The sequence below is a fragment of the Eucalyptus grandis genome, chromosome 6 (genome assembly GCF_016545825.1).
Source record: "Eucalyptus grandis isolate ANBG69807.140 chromosome 6, ASM1654582v1, whole genome shotgun sequence".
Classification (NCBI taxonomy): Eukaryota; Viridiplantae; Streptophyta; class Magnoliopsida; order Myrtales; family Myrtaceae; genus Eucalyptus; species Eucalyptus grandis.
Window position 1 is genome coordinate 34,424,425 of NC_052617.1, and position 24,521 is coordinate 34,448,945.

At 42.6% G+C, this 24,521-nt stretch overlaps 4 protein-coding genes across 5 annotated transcripts; 2 read left to right on the forward strand and 2 right to left on the reverse strand.

Moving 5' to 3' along the window:
• The first annotated feature begins 496 nt into the window (after positions 1–496).
• LOC104449193 (UDP-glycosyltransferase 91C1-like) lies at positions 497–2,174 on the forward strand. The gene has a single exon (XM_010063259.3). The coding sequence runs from the start codon at positions 620–622 to the stop codon at positions 2,114–2,116; it is 1,497 nt and encodes a 498-aa protein (XP_010061561.2). The 5' UTR covers positions 497–619; the 3' UTR covers positions 2,117–2,174.
• A 1,537-nt stretch (positions 2,175–3,711) lies between these two features.
• On the reverse strand, positions 3,712–7,856 carry LOC104449192 (double-stranded RNA-binding protein 1). The gene is made up of 3 exons (XM_039314733.1): positions 7,544–7,856; positions 6,248–6,510; positions 3,712–5,811 (listed from the first exon to the last, which is right to left on the reverse strand). The coding sequence occupies exons 1-3, from the start codon at positions 7,566–7,568 to the stop codon at positions 5,035–5,037; spliced, it is 1,065 nt and encodes a 354-aa protein (XP_039170667.1). The 5' UTR covers positions 7,569–7,856; the 3' UTR covers positions 3,712–5,034.
• Positions 7,857–12,499: 4,643 nt separating this feature from the next.
• Positions 12,500–18,613, forward strand: LOC104449190. Of its 2 annotated transcripts, none has more exons than XM_039315700.1 (6): positions 12,500–12,876; positions 13,043–13,235; positions 14,844–14,930; positions 16,382–16,627; positions 16,936–17,080; positions 17,516–18,613. In XM_039315700.1, the coding sequence occupies exons 1-6, from the start codon at positions 12,794–12,796 to the stop codon at positions 18,433–18,435; spliced, it is 1,674 nt and encodes a 557-aa protein (XP_039171634.1). In that variant the 5' UTR covers positions 12,500–12,793; the 3' UTR covers positions 18,436–18,613. The 2 variants fall into 2 exon arrangements, with proteins under 2 accessions (XP_039171634.1, XP_010061556.2); XM_010063254.3 differs by having other exon boundaries at positions 12,501–12,876; positions 16,244–16,627.
• Positions 18,614–19,266: 653 nt separating this feature from the next.
• Positions 19,267–23,040, reverse strand: LOC104449189 (protein NETWORKED 2A). Its single transcript, XM_010063252.3, is given in 3 exon segments — positions 19,267–21,625; positions 21,627–22,065; positions 22,930–23,040. Coding segments are annotated over 3 exon segments (2,892 nt in total). The 5' UTR covers positions 23,024–23,040.
• Positions 23,041–24,521: the final 1,481 nt, after the last annotated feature.

The window sequence follows — 24,521 nt, forward strand, 5'->3', positions numbered from 1 at the left end:
TATGATCGTGGCAAATCACCCCCACATTTCAACTTTCGCAATTTACTTCCTATAAATCGGTTACAATGTGTCCTATAAATTTTGCTTTGAGCTCCGAATACTGAGAGCACATGATCATTATGTGGGGTTGACATGGTCATTAAAAACACACATTGCAGAGCGCACGACCCTATTTCCAACAATAATTTTACAAAAGTCTATACCAAATGCCCCTGAATATATAGTTCTAAAATATGTCCGAAATATTCCTATATTTTTCCTCACATATATAGATGATTGCCTTCCATAACTAGTCACGTGATGACCAGACCCGCAAGAAAAATTTAACCAATCAATGCTGGGACACATTGCCACCGATTTTAAAAGGCCAGGGAGTAAATTGCAAAAAGTGAGAATTTATGGGTAATTCGTATACAACCCCAAAGAACGTAGGGCCAGATGTATAATTCAATCTGAGCAAGGTCTTCACCTCCCAATTCAAGTAAGGCGGCGTGCTTTGAATTTTTAATTCGCAAAATTCTGTGCATCACCCCAAAAAGATAACCAAAAAAAATGAGGCAGAACTCCAAAACCACGGACCAGAACCAGAACCAGGATCGCATCTGCTAGCTCCATCGCCATGGCGGAGACGACGACGACGAAGGAGAGCGAGGGGACGGCGGCGCCGCTGCACGTGGCGATGTTCCCGTGGCTCGCCGTCGGCCACTTCATCCCCTTCCTCCGCCTCGCTACCCTCCTCGCGCGGCGGGGCCACCGGGTCTCCTTCCTCTCCACCCCGCACAACCTCTCGAGGCTCCCCAGGATCCCCGCGCACCTGTCCTCCCTCGTCGCCCTCGTGCCCCTCCCCCTCCCCGACACCCCCGCCCTGCCCCCGCTCGCCCAGTCCTCCGCCGACGTCCCCAACCGCCACCAGCAGCTCCTCAAGCCCGCCTTCGACGCCCTCCTCCCCGCGCTCCGCTCCTTCCTCCAGTCCTCCCGCCCCGACTGGATCCTCTACGACTACGCCTCCCACTGGCTCCCCGCCCTCGCCGCTGAGCTCCGCGTCCCCCACGCCTTCCTCAGCCTCTTCGCCGCCGCCGTCCTCTCCTTCTTCGGCCCCCCGCGGGAGCTGGCCTCCGGCAGGAGGTTCCAGCCCGCCGGCGGCGGCGGCGGCGGCGGCGGCGGCGGCGGGGACTTCACCGTGGTCCCGCCGTGGATCCCCGCCGGGTCCGGCCTGGCTTTCCTCCCGCACGAGGTCGCGAGGGTCGCGGAGCGGTCGGAGGCGAGGGTGGAGACCACGGAGGACGGGGTGCGGTTCGGCATCTCGATCGGGGAGAGCGACGCGGTCGTGGTTCGGACCTGCGAGGAGTTCGAGCCGGAGTGGCTCGGCCTGCTGCGCGAGCTGTACGGCGACAAGCCGGTTTTGCCGGTCGGGCTCTTGCCTCCGACGGACGAAGGGGATGATGACGAGAGCGATGACGTGGAAGGTAGGGAGACTTGGGAATTTATAAAAGATTGGTTGGATGGGCAGGAGGCCAACTCGGCCGTCTACGTGGCATTCGGCACGGAGGCTACGCTCACCGGAGCCGAGCTGGTGGGGTTGGCCCTCGGGTTGGAAATGTCCGGGCTGCCCTTCTTCTGGGTGCTCCGAAGGCCGCCCGGGTCGGATCGGCACGAGGGGTTGGGGAGCCTGCCGCGCGGGTTCGTGGAGAGAGTGAAGGGCCGAGGGCTCGTCCACTCCGGGTGGGCCCCGCAAGCGAAGATCCTGCGGCACGAGTCGGTCGGGGGGTTCCTGACTCATTGCGGGTACAACTCGATCGTCGAGGGCCTCTCGCTCGGGCGGGTCCTGATTACGTTCCCCGTGATGAATGAGCAAGGGCTCAACGCGAGGCTGTTGCGCGCAAAGGGGGTCGCGGTCGAAGTGCCGAGGGATGAGGTGGACGGGTCTTTCACGGGAGAGTCGGTGGCCGGGGCGGTCCGGTTGGCCATGGTGGATGAGGCGGGCGAGCCGGCGAGGGCGGCGGCGAGGGAAATGAAGGGCGTTTTCGGAAATAAGGAGAAAAATGATGGCTACGTGGATGAATTCGTTCGTTACTTGAAAGAGCATAGGAAGCCAACTGATAAGATTAACCTGTAAATTTGTGATGCTGTATCTTTCCACAAATTTATCAATGAAAAGGAAAAAACGATTCTAACTCTGTTGTAACTTTTTTATGCACTCCACACTAAAGAATCCTGGCTGAACCTTCGTATCTATCTACCTTATCGCAAGTGAATTCACGGTGGAGCAACGCCCAACAAGGTGGTGCAGCACGGCTTGATATCGGGGTCACGGGACCTTGCATAGGAGTTGCACACCCCAGTGATCATGGCGAGATCTCGAACAGAGATCGTGCCGCCTCGATTCGTGGTTGCGCGATCTCACTGAAGCGAATTTTGTCACTGTTAAAGAGAGAACGAGCGAGAGGGGCAATGGTGGTGGTGGTGAGAGAGAAAGCGAGGCATGATGGTGGTGACTGGTGAGTCGAAAGAAAGCACAACTTTACCATTTCTTTGGCAGTGGCCACAACGCCGGCTTGCAAATTTAGTGATGGCGGCCGAGGAAAATTGCAGGAAGATATCTACCGCAAATCTCTTGCTTAGTAGCTCTTGATATTATCTGCAGAAAGGCCTTGCTATAAGACCTAATATGCATTTGATAAATTTGGATAAATACCGTCTCAAAGCATTCTAGGATGTTTTTGCAGGATGAAAACTAGAGATGAGAGAGTTACTTTCAAAGTCGCTATATATATAATACACACATACATACACACATATATATGGACATTCAAAAAGAATTCAAACATTTGGCATTAAAAAGCTACATGAGATTTAAAAAAGAAAAGATCATTCCAAACAAACTTAGATGTTCTCCTTTGGGCTAATTCTAGAAAAATTGTCGAGTGATAATTTTGGCTGCAACTTCTATTTGTCTTGTAAAAAGGTACCAACTTTAGGTTAAACGACAATTGTTGTTGTTGTTTTTTTTTTTTTTTTTTTGTGCTCCTTAAAATCACCAACTTTCAACCTTATCCTAAATCTAGCCCCTTGTTGATTCTCTGTCTGAAGTCACCTTTATTTGTGAGAAATTTTTTTAAAAAAAAAAAGGTAATTACTTATGAGCTTGGCAGATCTCGTCCACGGCATCTCTCAATGGGCAATGGCCTATAGCTTTAGATTACAACAAAACAGCGAAATTTGGCCGAAAAGATTCAATCAGGAGATCTTTTTTACTTGTCAATGAGGGTAGGAGACAATGAATAGATTCGCCATTATTCTCCAAGCTATGGCTTAGAGAAGAAGCTAGTAAATAGTACTTTAAATCCAGCCAACAAGTCACTTGGATGTATTGCTGAATTAGAATAGTTAAATCAGACAATCAATGGTTCTAAGTTGAGGGGGACCGGATTTGAGATTTAAGTTAAAGCTGGTGATTTTTTACAAGACAAAAAATAATGGGGCCAAAATTGTCATTCTGACTTAAAGTTGGTATGTTTTTTGGGAATTAGGCACTCCTCATTTTCATTCAAAATTGAACAAGAATATGAAAGAAGAAAAAAGGGGAAACTGGGCTTGCATCCGGATCCACAAGTTTGTTGATCCAACAAAGAAGCCCACCGAAGTGAGAGTTGACTACGTGCTTGGCAAGGCTCAGATTCTCCATTATCTTAATTTGATGCTCAGAAGTCATAACACAACTGGTGGTGGGGTCACCTTGCACCTCAAGTACATTTTTCTGCAGCTTATGATTTGGTAGCTCTCAAAACAAGCTTCAAAACACAACCAAACATTAATTAAATTCAAGCCAGTTTTGACCAAAAGCATCAGCATCATCTATAAATATGGGACTCTTGGTGGTCTTGAAGAAGCAAGAGAGTGTGTGTGCTCGCTTATAATCTCCATCGTTTTGGCTGATTCGAGTACAGCTAAAACCAGCCAAAGACAAGGACAAAAGAGAGGAGGATCAGGCTTCTGAGATTTGATGATGGCTCTGAAATTCAACAAGAGGGTTGACAGAGTCACCATTCTCTGTGCACTCTCAGGCCTACTTGTGGGTAGTCTTATCAGCCTTTGCTTAAATGGGCCTCAACAGACCATGGAGAAGAAAGAGGCTGAAGGTTACTTGCGGCTTGCAGAGCACTTCGGTATGACCACTAAACATAACAATCAATCCAGAGGGATTATTGTGATCCTATCATTTTGGCCACTTAGAACTGCTATATTGTATCGACTAGTCCCTGATAAAATTTGTCTTACGGCATTTAAAATCCACTTTTGCAGGTAACTTGCTTGGAGTTGCCGGGAAGAGAACGAGCAATGAGCTCTTCACTTTGGGGATCAAGTCTCTCCATCTCTTCATTGCACGGTTGTTGCAGTTCAGATTTGTGTCACCTCTGCAACAAGAAACCTCGACAATGCCACTCGTGTTCTGGGTCGCACTTAGCAGGTCAATTTCTTCCATGTCTATGGACTAATGAAGAGATCAGAACTTCCAAAACATTCCCAACGCCCTCAAAGAAGAGAGCACGGCTGGGAACAAGAAAATATGAATCGTACCCACAAAGGACAGAAGAAAAGAGAAACGTTTCTGCTCGTGTATTATACGGTCCATGTACTATGATGTATTATGCCTTCACTTTTGACCTTGAGGCCTGAACAACGTGATAGCTTCAAGATCACAGGAGCTTTTTAAGGTGCATTTCTACCTTGAGACGTTATTGCCTTGTACATCTAAATCTTTCAGAAGGAGAACAAAATGAGAATCACCCAGTCGAGAGACGCAACTCAAGAGAAACTTCAACATAACAAGATCATGCAATACATCTAAATTTTCTTCTCGTTGAGAATATTGGCATTCGCACCCAAAACAAAAGCTCCTATGTGGCTCCAGACCAAGTTTGCTAATAACTTAATTGTTCGGTCAAAAGATGACAATAGCTCTATCCTTAAAAGAATAAAAAAGTAAGCTTCCACTGAATAACTATCTAGTTCCTAATAACAATCTGCAATATTTCAGACAGTTTCTTCAGATAAGTCAAACCCAAAAATGCCACTTGAGTTCTCCATGTTAGCACAGCCAGAAGCCACTTCATCAACCCCAGAAATGTTATTTGTCTCCCTCGACAAAGCACTAGCATCTCCATGAGGGACAAGGAGCGTACCTTGAGTGCCAAGATTACCTTGATTGGTATTGGAAGCTGGGCACTGCAAAATTTGAAAATTAGGAGCATTCACATTAGCAATGTCCACACAGCTTTCATTTTCATTTCCATTTGTATTGAGCCCCAATTCCCACGCCAACAATCCAAATGCACCTTCTGAGACTCCAGATGGAACAGTGTTGTTGATCCTAAAATTCAAATGTCCTGTATTCTGAATTTGATTATTGCCTAACTTATCCACGGAGAGCTTCCTTTTTGATGATTTCTTCTTGAAGCGCGCTTTCTTTGCCTTTGGAGGATTTCCAGTGTCCTCAGCATTAGTAGTCGTCTCCGTCCCTCTCTTTTTGCATGGAACAACCGTCAGCTGAGAGTTGGTAATCGGTTTCTCACATGATTTGGGTGTACTCGACTGTATGGCAAGAAGAGCTGTTCGAGCAGCTTTAATCTCTGCTTCTTTCTTGGTTTTTGCAGTGGCACCAATATAACGAATTCCTCCAATCTCAACAGTGCATGAAAAGAGAGGCACTCTCCCTGGTGCCTCATCCTTTCGGCATTCATACAGGGGAATCGCATAATTCATCTTCTGTGCATATTCCTGAAGAAGGTTTTTGCATAACCCCGTTTCATGCTGCAAAGAACAATCATCATAACAAGTTCAACTCATATAGGCACAGAAATGGGTCACAAACTAATCTAAATGCAAAGAATGATCTGGCCCAAAAAAAGAAAAAAGAAAAAGCAAAGAAAACAGCCACAAGGGAAACAGTGAAACAGAATCAATCTTGCAGTCGCAGACTAAGGAAAGATAAAAGGATCAATATGATCGGAGTAGGCTAAATAATACTTCAATTGCTTAATGAGTTCTTGCAGGCGCCATAGCACACTTATAATTAAACTATTCAGCAATCATAATATTAAATCAGCTCCTCATTTCTAAACTATATGTACTAAATCTGCAAAATTGTTTTCCATTACAAAAATAAGGAGAACACCTATATTATCATGGGTGTGCCATAAAATATATTTACAATTTAATTCTATTTAGTAGTGCCTATAGAACTTACAACTGGTTGAGAAATGCAGTCACTGATTTCACCGGACTTCGCTAACTCCAGCAGCGCAACTTCGGCAGCTGACTGCTCGGCTGCCTTCCGATTAAAGAACCCAGGTAAAGAATCATATCTGACATCATTAACAATCACCGTTGATCTGAATGAAGGTTCATGTGAAGGACCTTCTTTTATGGTCTCATAGACTGGAGTTGGTCGTCCCACTTTTTGTGCATACTCTTGCAACCGACTCTTGAAGACGTAGCAATTTGAGACACCTGCATTTTATCCAAAAACACATCATCAATGATTAAATGAAGTTGGAAATTCGGAAATATCAAAAAGGCAATTAAAAGTGGAAATGCCCACCATTGTGTACATGGGCACCGAGAGAGGGAGAGGGAGGGAGGGAGGGAAGGAAAGGAGGGGAGGGGGAGAGAGTTCTAAGCACTGCACTAAAGGGAAGGGGAGAAGATTGATCTCCATCTTTTGAACTTTAAGTAAAACAAGAAAAGAAGGATTCCTTCTTCGAGGTTACCACTTCAAGAAACAAGCATGCACAGAAATTTCAATGAAAGATCAGAACCAAAAATTACTACACCCGGGGATGAAATTGGTGGCATTATTCATCCCAAATTTCTTAGTAGGAGTCACTGATGTTCCGCAAGAAATATCAGAGGAAAAGATCAGCAATTTCTCAAGCGGAGGGAAATCTCCTCTTGTAAAGTTTTGCAATTTACCAAAAAATGGTATCAACCATAATTTCATCATTATTATAATTTTCAGGAGTACACAAAAAAAGATGAACAATGTGCTCATATTGCTCAATGAACGCAGAATTGACGAAGCGCCAGTGAGATTACATCCCCTTTCACGCACGCTGGAAATCAAAAGAAATCGTGACGGCAGTGCTCCACAAGAACAAAGAAGGGAAACGGCAATAGAACCCCTTGAACAGCAATGCTTCACACACTTGAGCACATCAAAAGTCAGCCGTAATTTACTCAGCCGATAGTCATTCCTCGCAAAAAGAGGGAGGCTCGAGAAGGAAAGGCTCCAACTTTGACAGCGTACACGATCAGATTTTCAGAAAAAGAAGCAATGGTCCATCTGGGTTCTCGCATATGATGCTACCCACCAAGCGAAACGAAAGATAAAGAACAGGGAACACTCCGGAATTTTTCACGGAAAGACTCCAACGTCGGCAACATATCCACACACAGAGAGAGCGAGAGTAAAATCTGCACATACCCTTTTCAAGACGAACGCACGAAGCAGAGAATCAGACACGAAAGATGAAACCTTTGGTACCTGAGAAACCTTCGCTCGCGGGCATCGTTTGTTTCGAAACGACGACGACGATGATCAAGCGCGACGAACGGACTGAGGAGAAATTCCTGCTTCCTCGGGCTCTCCTCGCGGGTTCTGGGCACAGAACGAAAGCCAAAAGGAGATGAAAATCGCGCTCGGAACGCTCGGAACAGGGATCTTTCTGCAACCAAATGCTGCGAGCTTTCGAATTCGAGGAAGGAAAAACGAGAAAACCCAAGAAAAAGGAAAGAGAAAGAGGCGAGATAACTTTTGCAGTCCCGGACAGTCCGCGATTCTGACTACGAAAGCTAAAACCCCAGGAAGGTTTTTTTTTTTGGTTCCCCTCATTTGCCAATAAATCAATACAGAATTTTCCCTTTTTTTTTTTTTTCTATTCAATTCGTAAATACTGGAGATTTTTTTTCCTCTTTTTATGCTTCCGCCTTTGGGACTGTTGTTAATTGCCCCCACATATATTTTAAGGATCCATCACAAAGTGTTGTTCATCGTTAACTCTTATCAAATTTTGCTTACAATGACAATACGACTAATCATTGACATGAATTCGTCACATATATATAACTAGAAGAATAATTCATTAACGTATTGTTATTTACGCTATGATCGCATGACAAGATATAATTGATTATTGATAATAAATTCATCATATAAATATATATAATATTGAAAGAATAGTTCGTAAATGTATAGTTATTAATAGTTGTTATAACATGTGACTGCTTAATAATAATGAATTCGTCATATAAATATACATACAAAATTGGAAGAATAGTTGGTAAACATATTGCTATTTACAGTCGTGATCACATGACAACACATGACTGATTATTGAGGATAAATTCGTCATGTAAGTATATAAAACTAGCAAAATAATTTATAAACATATTACTAACAAACCTCAATATATTGTTTTGAAAGTAGTCTCGAAATCATTCCTTGCATTTATAGATGATATTTGACTAAATTGCATTTCATGTGTAATCACATGCAATCATGTGGCCCAATATGTAACTACAAGTTTGTTACCACTTTTTGGGAGCATATCGTCACCTCATAATGGACTTTGAAGTTAGTAATATGCCCCTATAGAATTGGGAAAACCTGGCCTGCAAGGAAAAGAGGAGGCTGAGTTGTAAATTGTAGAATTTCCACTGGATGATGAGAAGCTGGTGAAGGAAGGAGATGTGAATGAACTTCAGGAGTCGGTACCTTCTTAGATTACAGATGAAATTGAAGGCATTGAATTTGAAAATAGAGAGAGGGGAAAGGGAAGAAGAGGAGGGTGGCAGGAAAAATTAAAAGTCCTTTAATGAAGTGGGAGGAGAAAAGGTGGTGGAGTGAGGAAGCAGATAATTGAAGTAGTGATTGGGAAATGAATGGAATTTCTAGTACACGAAACACATGTTTTTTGCATATACCTCCGAAGGCTATGGTGGCAGGCCAGTCTTGGCCACCCTGGTGCCATGGTCTTCATAAGTTGGAATCGCGGAGGTTTTAAGGCCTACTTCAATAATTCGAAGGTTAGAGGCACTGTGTAGGTAGTTTAAGGCTTCAGGTATGTTTCTTATGGAGACAGTATATAAGAGAGGCAAGGTGGAAAGGTGGAGGAGAATTGTAAGTGTATAGCAGGCAATTTATTTAAATCCTAATGGAATCCCCTGGGATTTGGCATTATGGTGGAGGAAATAGTTGATTTCGAGGTCTTGCAGTATCCAATTCATTGATACTGAGGTGACTAACATGGATCAACGGCACTTGAGGAGAATTAGTTGGACTCGTATTGATCCAGATTTTGAGAAGAGATGTTTTTTGTGGTAAAAAATTAAGAAATTTACTGAAATAGTCCATGAGTCCTGGATGTGTATTGGAGATTTAATGGAATTAAGAAGGGAGAGAAGCAGGGAGGGAGTTGCAAGGCGAAAAGGAATGTGGAGAATGTCAAGGACATGTTGTCTTCTGCTGATTTGATTGGACATCGGCTTTCATGGGCAGAAGGTCACATGGTGCAGTAAAGGGATAGGTGAAAATAGGGTGAGAGAGAGAATTGACGGAGTGGTAAATGCTGCTGGTTTGGTTGATATCGGCTTTTGTGGGCAGAAGGTCACATGGTGGTGCAGTAAAGGGATAGGTGAAAATAGGGTGAGAGAGAATTGACGGAGTGGTAAATGCTGCTGGTTTGACTGATATCGGCTTTCATGGGCAGAAAGGTCACATGGTGCAGTAAAGGGATAGGTGAAAATAGGGTGAGAGAGAGAATTGACGGAGTGGCAAATGATGAGTGGGATGTCTCAGTGGTCTAGGAGGACTGGGGTCTTCCACCAACCTGCCATGGCATCAGATCATTGTCCTTTGGTGGTCAATATTAACATTCAAGATCAGAGAGGGAAGAGAAGATTCAGATTTCAGAGCATAGGGACCGGTTTTGAAGAGTATAGGGAAAGTAATTAAAGAACTCTGCAACGTTCAGAGTACTTCTCTTAGAGAGGCAATTAAAAAAGTGGTCGATTGTAGAAGTGCTTTAATCAAGTGAGATAAGAGCTCTGGCCCTGTCAATGACAAGAAAATTAAGCTATTCTAGGAGCTACTTGGGAAATTGCAAGATGGGGTGGTTGAGCAGTACGAGGAAGAGGAGGAGCAATTAAAAGAGTGAACTCGATTTGGCATGGGCTAAGGGAGGAAATGCATTGGCATCAACACAGCCATAACCAATTGGACCGACTATGGGGACAGATGTACAGAGTTTTCTTTCCAGGTCAGACCATGAAAATTAAAGATTACAGGAGGAGGTGCCTGAGAAGCAGGAGGATATTTTTTTTGTGCTCTTCGAAACCATTATAAACTTCCCTCCAAGTCTGGAGGAGGTGATACATTGCGCGGTTTGGAAGGCCTGATTGAGCGGGAAAGTAAAATGAGCAAATAAATGAGGGTCTTGTGGTAGATGTGGAACTCAAGGAAGTCAAAACAAAAAATTGGCCTGTTCCAGCTGAGCAGAGAGTTCTGGTCCTGACGGTTGCTTTGGGATCTTTTACCAAAAATAATGGGATGATGTGGTTGGGGAATTGATTTCAGCTCAGGTTAGCTTCCTATATCTCTACCTGGCAACTTAGTATATTATTCTTGCCCCGTACCTGACAACACCCCTCTCTATTTTTTTTCAGATTATCCCGAGATCCGGACGAGAACGCAATTAAACCTTTTAAGGATTTGCTTTGAACCCAATTAGTCCAAAGTCGGCTTCCTATATCTTTGAACCATTCCTTGACTGTTTTGATTCCCAAACTTAAGCACCCTGGAGAAATTATCTCAACTTCGTCCAGTTAGCAACTGGTGCTCTCATTTCTCAAAATCAAAGTGCTTTTCTCTACAGTAGGATGATCCAAGATAGATGGGGTAATGTCTCGGGTCAAAACTATGTCTCGTGACCTGCTGCTCGTAAATGGAAAGATTGTTGGAAGTGCTCATCCTACTAGAGGAATCCTTATTTTTCCCCTTTATTTGTTGACGTGCTGTGCTTTTTTTGAGCATTTGCAAGTCTTTCTAGCAATATTATATTAGGAATTCTAAAAAAATTCCAGTAAGATATTTACCTACATTGGAGACAATTATGAAATTACTATATAAATTACCTATATCTTTCAATATTGTATGTATATTTCCACTAATTCTCTACATATCTCGATTTGATTGTCTTGAATAATTATTTCAGAAAAGTCTATAAATAGACTATAAATAGACCGATGTACTATTCGTTATGATATATCAAATATATATATAGGAATTGTCACGATTCTTATCTTTTGTTTTATCATTTCTTGACACTAGTCTTATCCTATGTTGTCTCATCTATTTTTGCAGATGGATCTTTATTTTTCTGTTGTAATTGATAAGGGTAGTTGCTCAAAACTGAAAGAAGTGTCCGAGAGTTATAGTGTTTGCTTCAGGGCAACGGCTGGATCAACCAAATGTGATGGGCATTGAGCATGAGCTCGTCATCTTATTTAGAGTGCAATTAGAATGAATCCCAATCGAATTTTTGGACGAAAATATTTGACAAAATAGAGCTTGTGAAGCCAAATTTGAGATACGGTGGAGGTGGGAGCTTTTTGAATTTTCTTTTTTATTTCAATTGCGTGTTTCTCAAGCAAAATTATATGATAGAAACCTTTGAATTTTGAAGAAATCATATGACATTTTACGAGTTAAAATTTGTAAGTTTCCGTAGGGTGTGAGCATTTAATGTTGGAAGCAATTATAAAATGCGAGTCACATGATTCGAAAAAAACCAAAAAGTAAAAGGAATTCTAAATAGCAAAGTGATAGTTTTGACTCATGAATACTTGAGAAGTGTGGCGAGAGGGACAAATTCATTGTTTTATTAGAGGTAATCTATTTTAGGGTAGGCTAGATCCATCTTGAAACCGAAATGTAGAACTAGTAATTGGCCCACTTAACTCTGGAACTAAATTGATCAATGTTGTTTAGTTCCCAGGCGAGTCCAAGAATGGGCGTGATTTCTTTCTTTGTTTTTTGTTTCCCCTATTCCTTAACAAGGACTGGAACAATGGAACCGGACAAGATATTAAAAAGAACTTGTTTTTAAACTCTTACAAGGAATGAAACATTCTCATAGAGTGCAAATGTGTTTATGAACGTCGTTTCCGTTCTCTTCTCTAGCTCTTTGGCAATAAAGAAGAATTATTGATCCGGTCTGGACGGTTCGATCTGTACCTGAAACCGTGGACCAGACTGATTTATACCGACTTCAAATTTTGAGAACCAAGAACCCCCGGCACCAATCGATTTCAATGCTCATTCCAAAAATTTATGGAAGTCAACGTACCCTGAAAAGTTGGGGCGACATTGTGAAGAAAATCGAAAGTTTAGGGTGAAATTGAGAAAACCCAAAGATGACAAAAATGCAATTTGGATTCCGTGTCTCTGTGTCTCTCTCTCTCTAATTTCCTGCTGCCTTCCCAGAAAGAACGACCCGCCCGAACCGAGCCGTCTCCTCCCGCTCCCACGTCGGCTGTCGAAATCCGAAACCCACCCAATTCCCCAACCCCGCTCTCTCTTTCTAGAGACAGTCGCTTCTGCTGAGTAAAAATTCGATCTTTGGGTTCTCTTGCTGGTTAAAAATTCGATCTTTGGGTTCTCCTGCTGGCTCAATTTCTCGGCCCCGCGAGCGCTGATTGTTCCGCCAGTTCCGCACTCATACGATGCTCGTTCGCCATGAACGAAGCCGTCGTTGAATCGAAGCCCCAGAAGAGGAAGGGCTCCATTAGCGAAGAAGACATCTCCACCCTCTTGCAGAGGTTCGCCTTCTTCTCTCTCTCGCTCGGCTTCAAATTGAGTCGATTTTATGGCCTCTTTGTAATTTTTGTTGAGTCCCCGGATGAGTTTGGGTGTGTATCAATTTTGGGTAGGAGCTCGTTTAGTGTGTTTCTGGCTGATGCGAGAGTGGGTTTGCTTCTTGGGCAGGTATTCAGCGACCGCGGTGCTGTGTTTGCTTCAAGAAGTGGCGCAGTTTCAGGGCGTGAAGGTAGATTGGAATGAGCTGGTGAAGAAGACGTCGACCGGGATAACTAATGCGAGGGAGTACCGGACGCTGTGGAGGCATTTGGCTTATCGCAGTACGCTGCCGGAGAAATTGGAGGACGGGGATGAGCCTCTGGTGAGTTTTCGGATCTTCTATCTTTCTCGGCTTGGCGATTGGAGGAATGGGTGCGTTTGCCCTCTTTTGCTTGTGGATGGATTCAAAGCTGTCGGACTGATTTGTAACATTTGTATTGCGATATTCTTGAGCTATAGTTGCTTTAATGAGTTGGTAACGTGGGTTTAGTTAGGAAGTCCCGATTGTAATATCAAGATTGATGTGTGTTTATATGAATTTTAAATCGGTAGTGTCATAAAAACGCCGATTCTTTGCACGTGTCTACTAACTGGTCGAGTGGAGGAATATGTGCCCGCTAATATGCCATGATTAGATCAACTTTCTTTGTTGAAAACTGAGGACATTAATTGATCATCCTATCTTGTGCAACATGCAATTTGGAGAAAATTTGTAGAGTAGTAAAAGTGGCTTGTTTGCCACCAAAGCATACTCTCAATGTTGACATCTCAGAGTTAAAAGTACCACCTTTGAAACCAGGGTGATCGGACCCTTCTCGGAGAAGAATCCCCATGTTTTAGTCTTCGAGGATTGTACATGAAAAGAAGTGGTAATCTCTTCATGAAGAAGGTTTCCTAGATTTTGGAAGTCATTTGTCTTGGGACAATATGATGAACTGACATTGCTGGTCTTAGGCAGTGGCAGCGGTTAGCTAAGAATCCCCCGCCATGGCTTGGCTCATCAAAGCAACCCTAACATCCTACATGTCTAGAAAGCTTGAGGATGGATTGAAGAATTGCACCATTCAAGGTTATCAGAGTGAAAAATATGCCTTTCAGGCTGGACAGTCCTTATGCCTTTCTACGGAGTTTTGAGTTTTATCTTTTCCTTTGATGGAAAGCAACATTATGCTGTCACCAGTGATTCCTTGAACTGGTGTAGCCTTCTAAAGCCCTGGGAAATTAGTAGAAATAGATGATAGCACCTATTATACTATTATGTTCCTTACAATTAGATAATCTTCTCTAATGGCCTTCACTTCCATCGGACATAAACATGAAATAAAGCAGTTGTTTCTTCATGAAGAAACATGCTTGGATTTTGGAAACTGTTTCTTAATTTATGTGATGCAAGGCCAAATTAGCGTAGTGGGTCAATGGTGGTTCAATTTGCTGAGAAAAATTCTACTTTCTGTGTGCTATTGAGTTTCTCTTGAATGTCACTGAGAGACAGTTGAGTAGTTCATTATCCTACAAGCAAATACTATAAAGTACTCTGTAGTAAACAACCTTCTCTCTACTAGTTGTCAATTAGGTACTTTCTCATTCATCAATCGTTTTCACATGGTCAGAATTATACTATTATTTAGTACTGCTGTTTATATGCCTTTTGGTTGAGATTGTAAGCTTTCATTGTTAATAGCAGAATCTATTCTTCATTTTCTGCATCTCCTCCTCCTCCTCTTCTTACCGGTGGCTTATTAAGCAAAGATTTGTCATTTTTTCGAGCACTTTGTGTTCCCTTCTTTTGTGTCACGTAGGTTAAAGGTCTGCCTATCTAGTTTACATCTTATATTCTATCTAACAAGTGTCAGGTATGATCATGTTGTGCACTACATTTACTGAGACCTGGCTCTTTTCCGTATATTAGTAATCAGAATCTGTTTTTCAGGATGATGACAGTGACCTAGAATATGAGCTGGAAGCATTTCCTGCAGTGAGCACTGAAGCTTCGACAGAGGCTGCAGCCTGTGTCAAGGTAGATTTTTTTGCAATTTATGCTGCAACTTATTTACAACACAGCTGCAAGAGGAACCTCAGTTAACAATTATTTTTGGGCAACTTATTGAGATATATCCATCACAACGTGGATGTGGAATTGAAATTACTTTAGTTATTTGCAAATGGTATGCTACTTGATGGTAGTACAGCTGAACTTTTCAAACTGCATAGGGTTGGACCTTCACAATTACCAGTATTTTGTGGGTAAGGGAAATGGGGGTTATTTGATGGATCTCAGAATGATGCTTACTAGAAAATCCAACCCAAAAACTTAGACGATAGATGAAGGGAGATAACATGAATATAAGGCCTATATAAGCCTCAAGGGCAAGCTATGTAGGATATTTAAATGCCGCCTCTAACTTGCAAATTAGACTTAGGACGGCACATGGAATTGATGGATGGGACCCTTGTATACAAAATAAATTAAGGGCGAAAGCTGGGTTTGATGTCCAACTCAAAAGCTTAAATTAATAGGTGGAGGGAGAGAGCATGAATATAAGGCTTGAAAACCCTTTAGACAAGTGATATTGGATACTTTAAGAAATGCTAAAACTGTTGAGCAGGATGAAACATGTGACTCCTTAAATAGAGATTGCAGATATGATATGATGTATCTATATGAATGGCTTTTTTTTTCTAAGTTTGTAGATATGCCATTTTGTATCCCAAATTTTGTAGATGATCAGGTTGAGTCTTGAGGATGTGGTGTTTGATATAGGTATTTTTGCTCATGAATGATTCTCTATGATTTGTGATGGTCCACATGTTACTGTAGCCCTTGTTTACTTGATGGTGATGTGAAGCCCATGGTAGGCTGATTCTCCTTGGAAGTCTTTGCTCCAGCAAATATCATTTCACGCATTATAAGTTGTATTGAGTTAGAGAAGCAGGGTCTTTTCTTTTGCAAGCTATGTGGGCTGGATCATCATATTCTTGTTAAATGACATCCAAATGAGCTCATATCACATTCTGAGAAATATGTCACTCCAGTTTTATTTGATTCTTTTGGCTCATTTTCCAAAGCCTAGGCAGTGGCACAGTAGGCTGCATGCTAGAGATTTTATTTATCTAAACAACATACAAGTCAACAGGCCAAAGTTAGTTGTCCAACAGGTGGCTTGGTTATTATGCAGATTCTGTACTGTTAGGAAGCTACTCTTAGAAGATTGATTTCATTGGACAGATGCATGTGCGCGATGCTCAACATCCTTTGTGAATTTTAGGTTTGAACCAGAGCTTTGTTCCGGTTGCCTTTAAAAAGAGATTTTTTTTTTTTTTTCAATGCAGGTTCTAATAGGTTCTGGTATAACAAGTGACCCCAGCCTCCAGAGTAACTCGACCGTTGAGGCCCCATTGACTATAAATATACCAAATGGTCAGTCATCTAGAGTTTCTGAAAGTTCCCAACCTCCTTGTTATACACAGGGCGTGAATATTACTGTACCGGTTTCTGTTCGGAAGCAGCCTCTGCCTGCAGTAACATCTAATGAAGGCTTGGATGTAAATGGATTAGCAAGTGGCAACAATGCTTCTCGAAAGAAAAGAAAACCATGGTCTGAGGCAGAGGACTTGGAACTCATTGCTGCTGTACAGAAATGTGGTGAAGGGAATTGGGCAAACATTCTAAAAGCAGACTTTAAGGGAGATAGGACTGCTTCACAGCTTTCTCAGGTTTGAGACCTCTCTCTCTCTCTCACGCGCGCGTGCATATTTTCTCCTCAGTAGATGGGTTGAGGTTTTGTTGTAAAAGTAGAATCATCAAGTGCAGTTTTCTTGGTTCATTTTCCTGGCCGATGAATAGCAGATGTAACCTGTTATAGTGGGAGATTAGAGAAAGATTTTCTGATGATAATTCTTGGTTTAGGATTCTTTCATTTTTTAATGAAATGTTAACCTTACATGGTTAGGTTATGCTGGTTTAATAAGTTGTCTTTGCTTTGCGCTTGCTGTTTATCTTGCGAATTCTTTTTCATGTGCAGAGGTGGGCCATTATACGGAAACGGCATGGAAACTTGAATGTGGGAATTGCAAATTCAACGGGGCCACAGCTTTCTGAAGCACAACTGGCTGCTCGTCATGCAGTGTCTCTAGCCCTCGATATGCCTGTGAAAAATTCAAGAACAGGTTTGCTATATCTGCCAGCAAAGAATTTCTTCCTAAATGATTTGCAGAATGATGGTTCAATAGTTATTAATTAATTGGTTGACTTTCATGCACTTTGGTGCATCCCTCTTGATTTACTTACTGCCTCATGATTCATTGTGTCTCATTTTATCACAAATCTTTCTTAGCGTGACTACTCTTTAGTATCTGGTGAAGTGAATCTTGTAGTACGTTTACTTGTTTGAATGAAACATGGTGGTTGTTGGATAAATCCTAGAACTATTATGCTCACCAAAAAAAATGTAATTTGTTAGCAGTGTATCTAGACTTCTCTGCCTGTGCCACAATTTTGAGCTGCCTGGCTTTGACTTTTCTACACCAAGTTCTGTAGTTGGTTTTGTTTGTATAAATCTGCAGATTAAACATGTTTTTTTTTCCTTTTTTTCCTTTAAGCAGGAGCAACACCAAATGGTACCTTTGGTAACTCTACACAACCTGCGGCTGCTGCTGAATCTCCTTTCCCTGGGAACATTGCTGGGCTGGCCCACCATCAAACTCAGCAAATTTCACAGCAAAGATCTTCTTCAGTGCAATCTTTAAGTATTGCACCAAAGTCTAGGGTTCCCCCGAAAAAAGCATCGCCAAAAGCTGATATGAGTCCCGATTCTATGGGAATAAAAGCTGCAGCAGTTGCTGCAGGGGCTCGCATTGCAACCCCTTCAGATGCTGCTTCGCTTCTGAAGGCTGCCCAGGCAAAAAATGCTGTACACATAATTCCTTCTGGTTCTTTAATTAAACCTTCTTCTATTCCTGGTGGCAGTGCCACCCAATCCAGGCCCCATCCTGGTGTAAACTTTAGAAGTACTGGGCTCGCTGTTACATCCAGCCATGCAGGCTCTGCTGCTGAGAAAGAATCGACTTCTGCAACCGCCAGCATTCCATCTGCTCCTGCTAAAGAACCAGCTATCTCCTTACAGAAGAGTAATATTTCCCCAGTTGTGGCCACTGAGCTTCCATTGAATCAAGAGGCCAGAAATGATGAGAAGATGGTTGATTCTGTAACGAACAATGTGATGAAGGAGCCGACCAAAGAAGATGGAACTTCTGCTTTAGACGATGCTGCAAAGCAGGTTACTGAAGATGACAAGGTTCTGGTAAAACCAGAAGTAGAGCAAGGAAATGAAACGCCAGTTGAGAAGTCTAATGTGGCACCGAATGCACCAGTGGCTGTAAGTGATCAAAGTGCTGTGGTGAGCACCCGGGCTGAGGGTGGAAATGACAATCGTGACAAGAACTGTGAGAACGGAAGTTTGCAGGTCGACGCGGCAGGCGTGGTATCTATAGAACATAGCAAAGAAGTAGACGGCACAAGCTAGTTTGGATGGATTTAGATGATCTAGTAGATTAGAGATTGTTATGCAGGTTGAAACAAAAAAAATTTACATGACCTTTTGCTTCCAACTTATTATTTTTGAACTTCCAGCATTTGGTGCTCGCTGAGCTTTGTAATATTTCTCAGAATATAGCAATGAAAAAGCAAATGATAGTTGTCCATCGGTGTTGTTTTGTCTGTCTGTCTTTTAGTCTATTTTTCTATCTGAATAGATGGACCTATAATCTGTAAGCGAAGCGGTGCTCTGGACGCTTACCGTATGAGGTTGACATATAGTTTCAGGCCGCTCTTTGTATCATTTTATCGTTGAAAAGATCATGTATATCAGTGGGCTTCATTTCTTCAAAAAACAGAACTAATCCACCGATTTTCCATACATATCAGACTTTTTAGTAAGTTCTCCGTGGAGATACCTCAGGACCGCATATGCATGCCTCGTTTTTATTTTTCATTTTTTTTTTAATTCCCTGGTTATGCGTGTATGTTTCTTAAATTTGTGCATGATTCATCCGAAAATAAGGCCACAGAATTACTGGCCCTCTAATCTCTTGTCAACTCGACAGGAAAAAGAAGCAGAAGCTGCCGGTTTGATTCCCGGAAATTGTGCTTTCTAGTGGTAAGAAAACGCATGAACACTTAGGGTTCATGCAATGACGTGTCCGCAAGATATCAGCAACTTGCATCAGCGGAAATATAACTGCGGCCCATTCATTCTGCACAATATTCTATGCTATCACAACCCAACATTAAGAATTCGAAAACAGATCATGTACATGTACAATTCAAACAAGTATGAAGGCTCGAGGAATCAAAGCTAAGTAGGCAATGCACCGCCTCCGAGGTCGCTGTCCTTCTGCATCGCAGGACTCACGCATGCAAAGATCGATGGCTGCTTCTGCTTCTTCAGCTTGACCCCGAACAAGAAGGACCTCAAGGGTATTCTTGACCTGGGGGGGTGATGGCTTTTTGATGCCGAAATTCCGAGATACTCATCTAGTCTTGCGATGGTTGTCTCAATCTCGGCCTTCAGCTTCTTTACCCGGTCCAGACCGGCATTCAGTTCGTCGGCGACCCTGTTGTTCTCTTGCTTCATGTTCAGGACCTCGCCCTGGAACTTCGCAGCTTGATACTCACTCAGAGAGGGATCTCTAGCAGCAGACCCCGGGTCAGAAACTCTCGTTATCTCGTCCTGTAACCGGCACAAGGCAGAAAATCGACTCTCCAATTCATCCTTCAATAGCGCATTTTGCTCCAACCACAACTTGAGTTCGGTCTGTATCTCTCTCAAGTGTCTGTATATCGGACGAGCTTCAGACTTCAAAGATTGGTGCTTAAAGCTTGAATCTTGTTTCTTGTCATCGAACAACTTTGATAACTCAACTTGTAGATCACGGAAACTTGTTTGGAAAGTCTGCACCTGATGGATCGACGTGCTGAATCTCAACCAGAATTCAATGTTTTCCTCTAGGAGCTCGTCAATCTCCACTCGGAACTTCTCTTCCATGGTAGTAACAGCTGGAGCTCTACTTACTCTGGTGTCTACCTCTCTAGTAGAAGGACTCTTCATGAAGCCTTGGAAATTATGTTGAAGCAGCAGTTTGTAGAGCGGCTGTTTTTTCTTCGGCAGCGATGATGGACTCAATTCTTGAGAGCTAGATCCGACCGGGATGCTCTCTTGGGGATTTTCTTGATTCGTAGCCTTATCTTCTGATGCAGCAACGCCTTCAGCACCATCCGGCTTCCCATTCGGCGTGCCTAATTTTTTGCGAAGAGCCATGATCTCCTCGTCCTTTGAAGCATTCTCATTTCGTAATTCCCTGATCTGCATCGCCAATTCAAAGAGGCCATCCCTGTTATCCTTCTCCACGTCGCTTAGCTTCTTCCTCACGTCCTTGTAACTCCTGAGAACCGAAGTGTACTCCCCTAGTAAAAATTTCTCTCTGTCCTCTACGCCAGTCAAGAACATCTGCCTCCAGTCGGGATGATCTTCGCTGTCATCCTGTGAGTCCTGAGTCTCGGTAAACAGATCATGGTTCTCTTCCTTCTCGTGCTGCACCGATTCTTGGGGTCTCTCAGACATAACATCAAACTCGCTAGCAGGGCCAGATCCCACATACATCTCTTCCTCCGCAGCTTTGATGGGATCATCGAAAGTAGGAACACTGTCCTTATTCTCCTCTCGCTTTGCCTCCGCATCTCTTTTGTCGTCAGAGACGTGCTGCACTTCATTCTCTTCAATCTCCTTTCCTTGTTTAGCGTTCGTACCAGCGGTTTTCGTTTCATGGAATAATGTTCCGCCGTTCTCATCCTCCTCATCCAGCTTCACATTCTGCAACTTCTCTGAGAGATGGTCGAGGTTCGAGTTGGCTTCTGTAAAATGAGAGATGAGGTTCTGGTTTTGGTCCTTGACATTCTGCTTCAGGGTCTTGATCCGGTGCATTTCCTTCTCCAGCTCTTTAAGCCTGCTGTTCATGTTGTCCGAACCTTCCATCAGAGTTTCCTTTTCATCTTCGAGGGTCCGGATGTGCGTGTGCAGGCCATCCGTCTCCAATTTCAATCTACTTACAAGAGAGGTCTGGGAAGAAACCGCGGTTTCCAAATTGATAACCTTGTCGACCAGTTCATCAACTCTCTCTGCTAATTCCGACATGGTGAGTGCCGCTTTCGAATCAGAATTGAGAACTTCCTCCGTCTTCTGACCATCCCAGCTCGACTCATCGTCTTGTTGGACCGAACTCCTTGATTTTGGACTGGTACCGACCGAATTTTCTTCCTCTACATTGTCCTTAGTGGTTCTCTCTTCAGAAAGAAATTCGCCTTTGAGAGATTTGAGCTTTTCGTGTACTTTCTTGATTCTTTCCTGTTCCTCTTTCGCCTCTTCGGCTGATTGTTCCTGTTGCTCCTGCATTCTGGACAAGGCCTTCTTGCAAGACTTCAAAGCTATCGTGGTCATTAGAGTCCGAGCCTCGTTGTCCTCGATGATGGTACCGATTCCAAATTCATCCTGCAGGCTGCATACTGTGCCTTGCATTTCCATTACCTGGTTTTCTATTTCCCAGTATCTCTCGCGCCCACGCTCAAACGAGCTCTTCACGAACTCCTTCTCGGTCTGCAGTGCTAAAATTCCTTTCTGAAGCTTGTCGATCTCCCTAGAGCCTCGTCTTTGGTCAAACCGGAAGCGGAGTGACGGAAGTCTTGACGCCGCTCAAGTTCTTCTTCAGCTTTGTTTTCCTCGAGCTCAACATTGACGGGCTGCTGAACTCTTTCGCAGGGAGCTTCGGCACTCTAGGAATGCGCCGTTTTGCAGCGTCAGGAAGATCTCTGCCGGACGGCTTCTCAGAGAAGCTGCCGGCGAAGCTTTGCTCGTCATCGTCGTCATCGTCGTCAAATTGGACTTCATCGGGAAAAGCCGTGGCTATTTTGCGGTTGGCGCCTTGAAGCTCTCTGGATAAGAGGTCATATCTCTCGGCTAGAGCTCGGTATGCCCGGTAGGTATCTTCCACTAAGCCCTTGAGCTCCGGCCTCTTCTTGTAGTACATTTCGGCTCGCTTCGCGAAAGAGTCGCCATCGCCATCAATAATCTTCAGCGTGCTCTGGACCTTGTCTTCAATATCTGCAGTTGAACCTCTGCATATCAGTGCTTTTGGATTTTCTCTACACACAGATACATCGACTCAATCATGTCGCGACCGTAAGATTCACAACTACGACGCCCGTTAGGTTGGCTCTTTTGGTTCATTCGATACTAAACTTCTGTATACCTCATCGTACTGCATCCTGTAAACTCTGTTCATGATGTACTTCAACTCTTTTTTTTTTTTTTTGGGGGCAAATCTAACATATATGTATGCAGAAAATATCACAACATCAAAAGTAACTAAGAAAGTCAAGAGTTTTTTTCGTCTGCAGAAATGTTGAATTAGTTTTTGAAATGGCATTTTTCTACAAACGCGCACATCATGCAGGTAAGAAGGCTAGGATTACATAAAATGTCTGCAGGTTTCATGCCGATTTCAATTTGAGACTGGTTTAGGTTTTATGAACCTCAATCGTGGTTTCTGTCGTCGATCTTATGTTATTTGAGATATAAGAGATCTCTCTTGCCCCGTCTATGAAGATCGTCCATGGACTGATCAAAAGATTCAAAACCTGTGGTAGGAATAAATAAAAATCTTTATTCCACTAGCAAAATCGCGGACTTCATCTATTCGAATCCTATCGTAACACTAATGATCCCCGCTCTCTCATTCCGCATCTGGAAACCCGGAACTGCAAAATAGGCCTCGGCTCCATCCTAGAAATCAATCATTTGAATTATACTCCCTCCTCTCTAAACCACCACATTCATTCACTATTGTTTCAGGTCCAACATTTTTCTTCCACATAAACCAAAAGATCTACAAAACTATGATTGCCACAAAGCACGAGTTTCTAAAAGATGAACAAAATGATGGAGGAATTGGATTGGAAGCACCACCTTGGAGGCTCTGCTCAAGCCATTTTGATTGCTTGGTCCTGATGTGGCTTGCCCACCACCATGAATATGCATTACTTGCTGCTCTCTGCAACATCCTCTCCCTCTACTCTCCTCTATCAAGGCATAAAATTTGGAAAACGATAAAGCAAAGCAAGATTGAAGTGCAAAGTTTAAGCCATTACAGAGAAGCCAGGAAGATGATGGACAGAGACAGGTCTCATGCAAGGGAGAGAGGACAATGGAATGAAACTCCTTCGTCCCATCCGACGTTGCCTAAACATGGAGCGGAGGATCCGCATTACTTGTCAAATCCTTTGACATCCTCTAATTATTATTTATTTATTTATATACCCAAAAGGGTCAAAAGGCCAAAAAAGAAAAGGTCAAGAAAAAGAAAATGCATGCCCACGAAGCAATGCTGAGATCTGTCATTTTTGGACAGAGGATGAAGGAAACAGTAAGACAGAAAAAGAAAAATGCGTGACGTTCTTAATTTAGACATTTGCTCGCCCAAACACATCTGGAGTTTTTTACCTTGATGTCTATCCTTGTCAACTCTAGAATTTTTATTGCAAAAAAGAAGAAGATTTTTTTATCGAGAATAATGTTGAAAGAAGTAGATCCCGAGCATCTGAATTGGTTTATTTATTTTAACGAAATTATACTCGTGTACACTATCCAAATCGATTAGAGAGTATTGAGTATATGTTACTTTCGAATAATTCATTTTAATGGAAAGAATATCTTGACCCACATCATGACCAGCACGACACATATGATACTGGTCCTCTGCTCTGAGATCTGGTTTTAGCGAAAATTGGTGATCACGTTGTCAAAAGAACTTGGTATTTATATGGATTAATGTCATGACATTTTGGGAAGTAGAGAAATCAGTTCTTGTTGGTGAAATGGGAAAAAAAAAAAAAAGGAGGAAAAAAAAGAGAGGTCTTGTCCTGAGTTGTCAGTGACAAGCTTGCATAAGCGCCAGCTTTCCATTCTATATTAGACTTGCCGGAAACAGAATTTAGAATTTTCGATTAACTTGGCAAAATATTCCATGGCTATAATTGGACTAGAGATCAACAACAACATATACTGAAAATGGATATTCTGATGCTTGCTCTTAATCTAATTAGCATGCTATAGATAGATTTCACAGTTCTAGAATAACTTAACAAAAAAAATTCTACATTCACGCATGAATAGACTGCCTCCATTTACTAAAAGTATTTTTGATATGACATTATCGAGTTTGACATTTTCAATTCATACCATTTCTATTACTTTGAAACCAAATGAATTGCTTGGATTATTATTGGTTTCACTAATACCAGCTATGGTAAAGAGGAAGATATGACATGTGACAAATAAAACAAAGACAACCATAAAAACTGTTCAGAAGGAGTTATGGTTATTTTTTCCTCCAACGGTTATCTTAGAATTCATATATGTTAGACATAACTTCTTAATCCTTGAAAGATTGTGTCTATTTGGATATAACTTATTGTTTTTACTATAAATTATTGAACGTGTCTGTTCAATAAAGATCTTCTTCTTTCTTTTTTCATTTTCTTTCTAAAGAATATATAGGT

Bases quoted from the DNA above. Each gene is read 5' to 3' on its own strand.
- LOC104449193 (XM_010063259.3), top strand. From the start codon at position 620: ATGGCGGAGACGACGACGACGAAGGAGAGCGAGGGGACGGCGGCGCCG.
- LOC104449192 (XM_039314733.1), bottom strand. From the start codon at position 7,568: ATGCCCGCGAGCGAAGGTTTCTCAG. The intron at 6,511-7,543 runs GTACCAAAGGTT...GATAAAATGCAG, and splicing joins CGCGAGCGAAGGTTTCTCAG to GTGTCTCAAATTGCTACGTC. The intron at 5,812-6,247 runs GTAAGTTCTATA...TGTTCTTTGCAG, and splicing joins ACTGCATTTCTCAACCAGTT to CATGAAACGGGGTTATGCAA.
- LOC104449190 (XM_010063254.3), top strand. From the start codon at position 12,794: ATGAACGAAGCCGTCGTTGAATCGAAGCCCCAGAAGAGGAAGGGCTCC. The intron at 12,877-13,042 runs GTTCGCCTTCTT...CTTCTTGGGCAG, and splicing joins ATCTCCACCCTCTTGCAGAG to GTATTCAGCGACCGCGGTGC. The intron at 17,081-17,515 runs GTTTGCTATATC...TCCTTTAAGCAG, and splicing joins TGTGAAAAATTCAAGAACAG to GAGCAACACCAAATGGTACC.